We start from the raw sequence: 12,191 nt of genomic DNA on the forward strand, positions 1-12,191 counted from the left end.
GACCCCATTTTAACATCACAAATTTCTGGCAACCGCAGACGTTCAAAACTGACTTTTTTTCTGTTAAAATTAACTTGTTTTTGACCATGTAATAGTTTGCTATACTATGTTCCAAATAAACATTAATTTTAGATGATATTTAGTCTATATAATGTGTATTATTATGGACGGTGGCAGAAAAACCGGGTGTAGATTACTGCAAAAAGTGAAGATTTTACTTTCCTTGCTCAGGATATGTACAGTCAGTCCAGCTTGGATTTACAAGGCTGACAATTAACCTCCTAAGACCCAGCAATGGGTTTTCTGTCCACATTTGTAGACAAGAGTTTCACAACTTTATACAAAAAAAAAAAAAAAAAACAAAAGAAAAGAAAACTGTCCACCACAAAGGACATTCCATAGAAATTTAAAAAACTGCATCTGAAAAAAACTGTTGCATCATGATGTTTCCAATATAGGCACTTATTTAATAAAAAACAAAAAAAGCTTGTACTTTGCTGACATTTTCTGGGTCTTAGGAGGTTAACACTGAGCGAACAATAACTCAAACTATGAATTATGAAAAAGCTGCAGCATCTGAAACCAACCACAATGAACATTTGAAAGATAAACAGTACCACAGTGCTTCAGCTTCAGTTTGTCATGTCTTTTATGGATTGTTATTGTCTCTCAACTCACCATATATTTTTTATTGTTTGTTTCTTTTTTATCAATTACTATAAATTTCAGGTGACCTCATTTGAATTCCAGGCGACTCCATGTGGGGTCCCGACCCCAAGGTTGAAAAACACTGCCTTTTAAGGTATATCTAATACACTTATCTTTATCTACATTTTTCAGTCTTGCTTTTCCATAATTCTCTCTTTAGCCTACATGGCTTTCAGTACATGATGGTCTTATTACATACATAAATTATTAGGAACTATATTATGAGTTAGTATTAAAGCAAACTATTCTAAAAGCTGTGTAAATTAAAAAAAAAAAAAAAGTTGTTCTCCAGTATTTCACGACTACTCTCCTGTTAATTTCATTCCTTACAATCACACTAGCATAATCTACTCCAACTGCCACATCCAGCAAATGTCACTTAGTGTGGGTCTCTCAAATAAATCACTTAAATAAATGCTTGTAATTTAAGTTTAAAACTTCTTAAGAAAACACTGGAGATCCTTCAGACTAAACAGAGGATATTTACATTTATGTGGCAACTTAAAAATGTAAAATTAGGTCCAACAGCAGGGGATTGTAGTTTTTAACCGAGACCAGTCAAAATACATTTTGACGGTGTAACAACAGTATTGCTTAGGCTTATCCAACCTCTCTTGACCGTGCCCAGCCACCTTATATACACAGACTGTCATGTCTAGACAATGCTGAGCAATGACTCTTGTAGCAACATGGTTGACAGGGCCCAGAAATCACACACTTTCTCTTTCCCTTTGACAGGCACACATAAGCCTAGAGGCACACATACACATGTATTTACAGAAAAGAAATCCATAAACACAGTCTCATATCAATATCTGCTCCTGTGCAAACAATTTTAACCACCTGTCAATCAAGTGACTGGATTACAGACGGCTCAGACAGGTCAAAGGTCACTGGAATGTTTATATGTCTAATCATGAACGAGGAACCATGTCTGTGTGTGTGTTTGCACGGAGCTCTAACATGGCTAGAAGTGCTAAATGGACCAGTTCAATCCAACCAGAACATAACACTTGGGATAACAAATGTGGCAGTTCATCCAGTCTTCTTATTTTTCCTTCATATTTTAGATATTTTTTCACTTTCCAAATTGGTTAACCCATAAAGACCCAGGGATACTTTTGCAGCAGTTCCCAGATGATTTTTTTTCTGTCCATTAAACCTTTGTCAACTGATTTATCACCATCTATTATAATATTATCATCTGTATTTTGCCTTTTTCAGTGAAAATCAGGTATTTTCCTACATTTAATTTACTGATCATGTAGATGTTCACAAAAGTTCAGATTAAAGTCAAGGGTTATTATATCAAAAACAGAAAAAACTGAAAAAAAAGTGATGATTTCAGCAAAGATATCAATAATTAAATGTAAAAACAACTGTGTCCATCCTCTGTCATTGATCAGACTTAGTGGGTTTTACTGGTGAATTAATGTTGTAGAAGATGACAGTGTTTCCATGGTAACTACGGAGCCTCTGAACGCCCAAATGGGTCATATCGGATGACCATGAAAAGATGACAAACTGTATTTTACACCAATTATTTATATGTATTGATAGGATAAATGGATCAACAGGTATTAAACAGTTTATATCAGTAAATGCTTTTAGTCAGTGGTGAATGTTTGGGTCTTAATGGGTTAATAACCAATGAGCTCATATGTAGAAACTTATTCTTCTACAAACAAATAATCCTTTTCTGTGCATGTCGGTTTTTTCTCTAATTCTCCTCCTCTGTCTTTATCCTCTGCTTCACCCTCATCCTACAAAAGAATGATAAACTAATCCCATTCCATTGGAAGTGTGTCTTATAACTCATCTTCCTCCTCCTCCTTTCTCCTTTTATATCACTGTATGTTTCTGATAGTGTCTTTCATAACCCTTGACTTCCCACGGATGCGAGAGCCTTTGCTTTGGTACTCGGTGAACCAGACGAGTAGTAAAGTTGTCATCTTTGCTCCTCAAGTGGGTCAACATTGATCTACAGCCGGATGGGATGTGAGTCGGCCCGAGGAAGCGAAGAATCACTTATTCAAGTCTGCCTGCATGGAGGAATCATAGCTGTGCGAGATAGCACTTTCCTCGTTATCTGTAACAGAGAATCATGTCACTGATACTGTGTGACTTCTCACAGCAATGGTTTTAGAGCTGCAGCCACATTAGGGCTGTACAATACTTAGAATAAAAGAAGTAAAGACACCCAGAATAAAAAAAAAAAAAAGGACAGCCAGTTTATAATACACATGCAACAATAGAGATGACTAAGCACTTGATTACTAGTTACTAAGCACTTGAATTTAAGGAAGGAATTACTGTAGAATGGAATATTTCTGACTCAGACCGGATTAGACAAAGTGTTTAATGGTGTTTAATGACACTCTAAAGCTGCTGAAGAGTGTAAGGCTTAACACTACCTGCAGATATAAAGCAATTCATCCAGCAAATGACACCTATAAATTAAATTGTCATAACAAAAAAAACTCTATCAGAAGAAACTTCACGATGAACATTCAAAACAAATTGCACTTTACCTGTCTTGACTAGAATTAGACCCTAGAGGGTTTCTCCAAAGAAGACGTCATTTAATATACATCTAATAATCCAGTGGATAAACATGTTATAAGGCCTACAGTTATACACTCTGCTTTCGAAGGATAGAATGTCATTCTGTAACAAAACTCCTCAAAACATGAAGAAACTCATTACTACTAATGTGTCTCTTAGGCAGACAGTTTAGCTTACAGGCAGGTACTTTATCAAACAGTATGATGGGTGATGACAGGCTGCATGTCAGAACCCACCTCCAACCCAAACATCCATACAGTCGTTCACTTTTCACACTGCTTACTGTAACAACCATTAAAAATAGCCCAGAGAAATCTAATGGAGGGGGATTTTATGTGCTGCTGTCTCTAAACATTCTCATCAAAATTCCATAAATTAGTCACAGGAGAAAAAGCTGGCTCCGTTTTAATACAGATCGAATGCTGCCCCTCAGCACCATGACTACAGCATAATTACACCAGGGTTTTATGCTTCGTTATATTTTATACGCTGCTTCTTAAAATACCTTTCCCACTGGTGTACCACTCAGTGTTTGACTTAAAAGTGTATCATATGAACTGGAACTGGTGGATTCAGTCTCAGATTAGGTGTGTGATTATATTCCATGACTTGCAGTTCAGTTTTCTCACAGATGAGTGACTTAATATTCATGCCAGCTTGGTAGGAGTGACAGCAGGACAATGAAAGACTTTCACAAAGTGTTTAACTCTATCTGTGAATATGCCACTTGGAGCAGTACCGCTCTCAAGTTCCTCCCAATCATTCTCTGATGTCTCCACCTAGTGTTGATGACTACAAAGTACACGGTGTTGTGTTTGAAAATTTGGTACTTGTTAGAAGCAGAAAGTAGTTTTTACCCCTCAGCCAACTTCTGGGTGAAGGGGTGTTGTTATCGTTTTGTCGTCTGTCCATTCAACGACATAATCGCTTGATCTGAAGAATGCATTGAGATACCTGCACCAAATTTATACTGTGGATGCATCTTGGCATGGAACAGAAGAATATTGAAAATAGGTGAGCTTGACCTGTTTTTTCAAGGTAAAATGGCCATGTGCATTTATGATATCTGAGTACTTTCAAATATAAATATGTATGTAATAAGTTATACACAAAGACAATGTAATCTAAATTACAGGGCATTAACTTTCAACAGAATCCTACACTATATTTGGCTGAGGGGGATTAAAATTGTGCAGCACTTTATGTTACTCAGTTTATCACGTGTTTTAGTGGCTCGAAGACAAAATAACTGTTTGCAGGCCTTCAAAAAAGTCCCACCTTCTCACAGTGTTATTTCATGCTGCTTCATGCAAAACCACTCTTCTGTTCAATACATCTCAAATTTGATAATGGTTCCAAAAGCCGCTTTCTTTGTTATATATAAAATCACTGTTTGCAGTAAACAAAATAAAGCTTTTTTCAGAGTAGGAAAAGAAAACCTATTCTCCTTGTACACCTAGTGTATACTTAGATGATAAAACACGCTGACTAGACCATAACAGTTCTACTTGGAGATCATTTCAGATAATCATCATATAAGTACTATAATTATTTTGTCTTTCAGGTTTGTTTTGTTTTTCATTGTCAAATAAAGTACAAGAAGTTTCAGTGTTTTGATATTTTAGGTCATTTTATTCATAATGTTGCTTCAAATGTTCCTCCACTGTATTTTGGAAAATCTGACCATAATAATGTTGAAAACCACCAATAACCATCTGGTTTCTTTAACTTTTACTCATTTGACCAATATGATTTTTTTTCCCTGACCACATCATCCATCCCTACAACCAATGCCTCCACACATCAAACCTTGAAAATGTTTTTTTCCGTCTTCTTGGCACATCTTTGGTGTACGATTACGGCAATGTGACCTTCAAGGGTCAAACTTCATGATTTCTCTGAGGCACACGGTGGCATAGCAGGAAGAGTCCAGGTCAAAGTTTACAATGAGAGCGAGTGAGTCTGTGTCTGACACCTGCTCTCCTGCTGCTGCACCGTTTGTTTGTTCAGTCCTCTCTCCACTGTCGTCTACTGTCACCTCTCTGGCAAGCCTCTGCAGACAGTATCTGAGATTGCGAGGAAAAGCCAGCAGAGGGCGGTAGCAGCCTGGTAGATTCATTTTTAGGCCACTAACTCTGAAACGGCAGTTCTCCAGCCCATCTCTGGCCAGTCTCTCCTGGTACCAAGTCCCCATGGCATTTTCTGGATACTTCACAGTGTTTCCTGGCATGGGAAGCAGCACCTGAAAAATTACACCCAGTATTACACCCAGTGGCTGTAATAGAAACAGAATGAGTAGCAATAATAGAAAAATAACTCCCGTGAAGCACGTACTTGTCCAAGTGTGTACACTCCTGCTTGCTCCTCTTGCTCTGTCACCACATGGATCTGGAAAAAAAAGAAAAAACACAACAAAGGTCAGCAACATCGACAGGGAGTTCACAAAAGGAAACAATATGTCCTAATAAATAAAAAGTCTGCCCGACAGCTGAGAGGTCAGGAGTACAATCCCTGAATTATTTCCCTGAATAACCCTTTCATGACTGGAATGTCCTTGAGCTGGATTCCTGATTCTTGTTTATGTATTCTTTGAGTCACTGTGGATAAGAACATTAAATAAAATGTCTTTTGGTCTTCATTCAGTGATCTCTCAGTGCCTAAAACTGGGTGTCAGTTATACTAACAAAGACAAACCAAAGAAAAAAAAGAGGGAAAACTACAACCGATTTCAACTTTTGAGAGTTTTCTTACATATTGGTGAGGGGGCTTCAAGAAAAAAAAAAAAAATTGAATCACTGTTTTAACATGTAGAAATATAAAGGAATAAATCTGAGCCATGTATCGCTGTCCTTTTGTGTGTTATGGAAGTTCTACTTACAAAGGGTAGGAACCATCATGCAGAAAATGATAGGAGGTGAACACTTGAAAACCACAGTGATTACAGTGTTTAAACAGAGGCTATTGCATGATCAACACATTATGGTTAAAAATGGTGCATGAGATTAAACTAAAACTGATCAAGAGTATGCCTGCATTTGTATCTAGTTCTTTTGCAATATTACCTGCGGAGAACTAGATTCCCCAGTGTTCTCTGCCCTGTTTTTCGCTTCCTGCACCAGATCCCCTTGTTTGGCACTGTGACCCAGAATAGTCAACCTGTGTGCCACCGCCTCATTCCACACTCTAACAAACACAAACAGATGTATCAGTCAAATCAGCAATGTTCACTGACTCACCTGAAGAAGTCTGTATGATTCTGTCAGACATTTTAAAAAGCAAAGTTGTACCTGCTGCAATATGCATGTGGATAGAAGACTCTCATGCTGTGGGGCAGACTTAGCCAAGCTTGGGTACAGCCTTCTGGACCAGTACCATAGCGGTTCAGGGCTCGAAGCATCAGCCTCTCTCTGGCCTTGGACAAAGGCATTGACAACAAAGCCTCCTTGGCATTATCTGAAGAAGTGGAAGATGAGAAAGAATAGAAGACTGACATTAAGAGCTGTTTAGCACTTACTTATTAGGGGTGGGACAAAATATTGATACAGGAATATATCGTATTACATGCTCTTGCAATATATTATTGATTTACAGGTGCCAAAGTGTTGTGTGTGTTTAGTGTTTCATGGGAGTTGCAGTCTGTGTGTGTTAAAGAGGCATTAAACTGAGACTATGCATTTTTCGTAAATCATGTTGCCTCCGTTGTGAAATTCTGCTACCAATATATAAATCAAAATACATCAAATAACAGTCATGTATCATGCATTGCAGAAACACTGTACTGTGATTCCACCTTCTTCTACTGACCATGTTAAAAGGAGTACTCAGACTCTAGATTCAGCTGGTAATAACATCAGCACGGAGACAATGTTCTGTGTCATTTTAAAAAGCACTAACAACATTTGTTCTAATTGTTTAAAAAAATTAAATAAAATTGTTGACCCGACATTCACCTGTTTGAAGGAAATGTCTCTTGGCTTGGTTCTGAGGATCATTGCCCTCCTCTGGAGTGAAGAAGAGACGCACAGCACTCACCTGAAACACAGCAGCCACAGAGGATTTTACCATCTCATCCTGTTTGATTTCACTGCTGTTTTTCTAGAGATATTTCTCACTTTGTATAATGCCCAAAAACTGATCACTTTTATTTCACAAAATTGTGGATCAAAATTTCGTGATACTCACCATGTCTTCTTTGAGTAGAGCCAGCCCTATTTGGTCAGACTGAACACTCTGACTGCTGCCAAATCTCTGTGGTCCATAGTAGTTCACAAAACCTCTGACCTAACAAGAAAAGAAAACAAGCTAAATGTAGCAGTGGTTACACTGGTCTTTAAGCTAGTCTGAAACAACATTAACTATTGTTGAAAAAAAAAAAAAAAAAATGAGCAGAGACAATGCTGAAACTAAATTCAGCTAATAATACCTTCACATTTTCTACTCCCTCCTTTACAAGTGCTGCCAGGTGAGCATCTGCACCAAAGGAATGCACCTCACTGGCCTCATGTGGTTTCAGGTCACGAACCACCAAGTCAAAGTGATTCCCCTGCAGCCGTCCGAGCTTCAAAGGCTCACGAACAGATCGAATCTCAGAAAGACGTATCCCTCTCTTTTCAAACTCCGCTGCCTTCTCCTTCAACCTAATGAAAAGTAGTGAAACAACTGCTTCAAACTCATATTATATTGACATCATCATTGAAGAATGCCCACCAAGCCAAATCCATAGGAAATAGACAGCACTACCTTTGAGCAGAGACCTTCTTGACCACCATGGATTGGTAGGTGATGGCTCTCTTATCCTTGATACCAGCGTAGGTAAAGTCAGAGGGTAGGACTCCCAGAGCTGCTGACATGTAGCTGATAGCTTCCAGAGTCTCCAGGTTCTCCTTACACAAAGTAAAAGCTGAATGGGCGAAACATACAAGACAGACTTAACTAATTTTGTAGTCCATCTTGAATAAAAAATTGTGACAAAACTATTTGTAGTTATACATGTAAAGTAATAATAATAATAATAATAATAATAATAATAATAATAATAATAATAATAATAATAACAATAATAATAAATAATAATAATAATACATCAGTTTTATATAGTGCTTTTCTAAGTACTCAAAGTACTCGTATATTAAAGTATACTATATAAAGTACTTTTCTTTCCTACACTTTGCAGGTGCTCAAATATTAGTCTTCCAGTCACACTGAATCATTGAAGCTTTCACATTAGAACAGTCTGTGTGTTACTCAAAACTAAATAGAGCCACACAATAAATAATCTGCAAAAGTTGATCATTAGCACAAACTCCTTGGCTCATGTCTTGAAAGTAAATTTTTATACTAAGTAAAATGTTTTTCCCATCATAATGACAAGTATTTGTGTCATATTTTACCAACAATCAACATCTATATGTTCGACCGTATTGTTAAGTGTACTCTCTGATGTAAACTATACATATGCAAATGGTTTACAATAGTTTCAACAAAGTTACATTACTAATTTATTTAATTTGATCAATGGTGTGAGGGCAATTATCTTGATTTAAATGTTTCAAAAACCAAAGATATAGCAAGTGATTTTAGACATGCTGTTAGTGTCATTCATGATGATGATGTGGAAATTATCGAGTTACAAATATCTTGGCATTTTGATTGACAATAAACTGAGATTTGACCTGAATACAGAGACCATTGTTAAACAAGAGCAGCAAAGAACCTACCTGTTGAGAAAATTCAACTCTTTTAATGTAAACAAAATGATCCTCAACAACTTTTATTGTTCTTTTATTCTAACTTTTTCTTTCATCTGCTGGTTTCATAGCCTGTCTTTGAAGGACAAAAACAAACTGCAGAGCACTGTTAAAACCTGCTCTAAAATCACAGGTGTCAAACAGAGAGACCTACACTCTTTCTGGGAGGAGGAGGTACTGAAGAAAGCGAAAAGCATTGTGGGTCAGCCCCACCAGCCTCTGACTCCTGAGTTTGTCATGATGCCGTCAGGGCATCGTTTTTACGCACCAGCATGGAAAACTAATCGCTTTTCCAATTCTTTTATGCCCTCTGCTAATAAATTGCTAAATTCTGTTGGTGGTGTAGGCTATTCTGACATTATTTGTATCATAATATATTGTTTTGTACTGTCAGTTGGGTCAACTTAATGAGTTCTACTTGTGAACTATAATGGACTGACACACTGTATGTGTTTGTGTGAGAACTGCTCTGAGAAATGCTGCAAATGATTTACCCTCTGGGATCAATGAAGTTTTTTGAATCTGAATTACTGTTTGTGGGAGATTTATTCATCAAGAGACTGGAAAGATTCACATTTATGTCTTTACTGTTTGTACTTCAACTCGGTGACAGACCATATCATTGCAATTTAGAGAAGAAAAGGAAAACATAAGACTGCTTGACAGCACCACATAGCACAAAGGAAAACATACAAAATGAGAAATGTATATACAGGAAAAAGCCCTTAGGCAGAAACGAACATACACCGCTGTGTGGGGAATAACAGTACTGTCATTGTAGACATCCTGACATTCCTGTGTGATCACTAGTTTATCTGATTCCCCATCATTTGTCAAAGTCAAAATTCACACGACAGCGTTTTATAACATCAGTATAATGTCAGGACATGAAGAAAAAAGACCAACAGAACTGTACAGAAAATATGCTTGAGCCATTTTGTATGCATTTATCTGGATAATCCTTTGAAGTTTTGTGGAGTAAAATTATTCAACAGATAACCTGCATAATACATTTTGAATAAGTGGATATAACGTGGAAACAGTTAAAAACAAAGACAGTTTCACATTTTGTTTTGCATAAATATGACAAAGTATTTGCTTTTTTTTTTTTTTTCAAAAGAAAGAGATCTCCATACCTGTGTAAATGTCTTCCTCTTTGCGGTCCTCTGCAGTCCTCTTCTTTGGTCTGCCTCTCTCTCTCAGCCTAACGGAGATGGACGTCCTCCCCTGGTCACTGAAGCTCTTGGTCTCCACCAGTTTGCCAAACCTTCTGCTCAGGAAGTGATGGACAGCAGTCCTGTGTTCCTTATTCTCATCAGGTAGAAATGTGTATGACAACCCTTGCACTTTGGCATCTATGAACCTGAAAAAGTCCTCTGCTTCATCCTCTGTGACCAGCTGGGAGAGCTCTCTGTAGTCTGGATCTTCCCTCACCTTGATCTCAGTCTGGTTGGTGATAGTCATGAGGAAGGGGAAGCGGAGTCTGACAGCCCGGTGAACATTCCCTCTCTGGTGTTTGTCAGCAAAACATCCCAGGGAAAACTCCTGCCTGGACAGACTTTCAGCTTTCAGGGTCAACACAAACTGCTCTAGCTCCTCACTGATGGCCTGACCTAAGATCACACATAAATCCAGACTCCCTGGACCAGATATGGGGACATCCATTCTACAACCAGCTGAGACATTTGTGTCCTGCAGGATGGGGACACCATCATCCTGCTTACTGGTTTTATTGGTGTTGTCTGTGAAGGCACAGTCTGATGTGTCAGCCTCAGCGGATCCTGGTGTGTTCACTTGATGTCCTCTAATGTCAATCTCGGTCACAACAAAGTCTTTGGCAAAGTTTTTCACGCTTCCAACAAAACCTTCATGAGTTGAAATGAAGTATGCTGGGATATCAACAGCATCACGGTCCTGCTTCATGATCATTTCAGGCTGACAGCAGAGTTTACACTGAATTCTGTTGGACAAAATCATAAAAAATAAAAGGCTTATCAATATGACAAGTTATTTATTTTGGCTTGAGTATAGTTAATAGGTGCAAAAAGACATGTTTATCTACATTACCATCAGTTTTGGCCACATTAAGTACCTTTAAGACTGCCAAGGGACATAGTTATTCAAGTGCAGTAAATTAAATTTCAGTCTTACAAGTTCCGTATGTGTATGCTGGTAGGGAGTGGTAAAAATGTCTCTACTTTTAGCACCAAATAAGCGTTTAAACGAAGATTTTCTGCAGTAAACACCACCACGCTGTTAACGGTTCAGTCTACTTCCGCGTCACGTGACCTATCTCTGTGACTTCTTAAAGGGACCGAACATTTTTTTTTTTTTTTTTTTTTAATGAAACTGGTCCCTATCCCTTCAGGTTTAAAAACTTTGCTTTCATCTACTATCAGACCTTCAACAGCCATTACCCCTCAAATCTTTCAATCAGAATTATACATAGGAAACTTAGATCCTTTTTTGAGTAAAAATATTAATAATAAATGCATTAGAGAGATGATTCAAAGGGATACAATTTGTAAACCAGCTTCTATCTTTTTTTGGAATAACTTATATTTTGATGTGGACTGGGAAAAAGTATGGTTATTACCTAGGAAGTTTTTCATTTTGAATAAGGTGAGAGAGGTATCTCTAAAACTGTTACACAGGTGTTATCCAGTTAATTCAGTTCTGGTTTAGTATAAGATCAGTGTTGATCCTCTGCTCTTTTTGTCACAATGCTGATGAAACATTAGCTCATCTGTTTTGGGAATGTGCCTTCAGTCAGATTTTTTGGTGTGATATCAGTCTTTTTTTAAATAGAAAACTAGATATTTCTCTAAACTTTGAAACTGAAAATATTTTATTTGGTTTATTTATTAACGATTTGCCTGTTAAGAAATTGCTTATTCTTAATCTTATTTCATTATTTGCAAAATTTCATATGCATACAAGCAAATTTGCCAAACAGAAACCCAGCTTTGTAGTCTTTCAATCTTACTTAAAATCCTACTTGGACATTCTTAACTTCTGCACTAACCCTAAAGCTGTGAGAACTAAAGCCTTATGTGATGAATTTAAGTTGTATTTTTTTGTAATATTGTTTATTCTTTGAATTTTATTTATTTAATTTACTTACCTATGTATGTATTTATTTATATTTATTTTTTTCCTGCCTTACCTCAA

At 37.3% G+C, this 12,191-nt stretch overlaps 1 protein-coding gene across 3 annotated transcripts; it reads right to left on the reverse strand.

Annotated features, from left to right (window-relative positions):
• Positions 1-4,289: 4,289 nt before the first annotated feature.
• Positions 4,290-11,282, reverse strand: pus7l (pseudouridine synthase 7 like). 3 transcript variants are annotated; one of them, XM_030151046.1, is made up of 10 exons: positions 11,113-11,282; positions 10,157-10,980; positions 8,014-8,173; positions 7,697-7,910; positions 7,456-7,554; positions 7,224-7,305; positions 6,561-6,726; positions 6,336-6,456; positions 5,608-5,661; positions 4,290-5,515 (listed from the first exon to the last, which is right to left on the reverse strand). In XM_030151046.1, exons 2-10 carry the CDS (start codon positions 10,947-10,949, stop codon positions 5,147-5,149), a joined length of 2,058 nt encoding a protein of 685 aa, XP_030006906.1. In that variant the 5' UTR covers positions 10,950-10,980; positions 11,113-11,282; the 3' UTR covers positions 4,290-5,146. The 3 variants fall into 3 exon arrangements, with proteins under 3 accessions (XP_030006906.1, XP_030006905.1, XP_030006904.1); XM_030151045.1 differs by having other exon boundaries at positions 11,088-11,282; XM_030151044.1 differs by having other exon boundaries at positions 10,157-11,282.
• Between the last annotated feature and the right edge of the window lie 909 nt (positions 11,283-12,191).

This window comes from Sphaeramia orbicularis, chromosome 12 (genome assembly GCF_902148855.1).
Source record: "Sphaeramia orbicularis chromosome 12, fSphaOr1.1, whole genome shotgun sequence".
NCBI lineage: Eukaryota > Metazoa > Chordata > Actinopteri > Kurtiformes > Apogonidae > Sphaeramia > Sphaeramia orbicularis.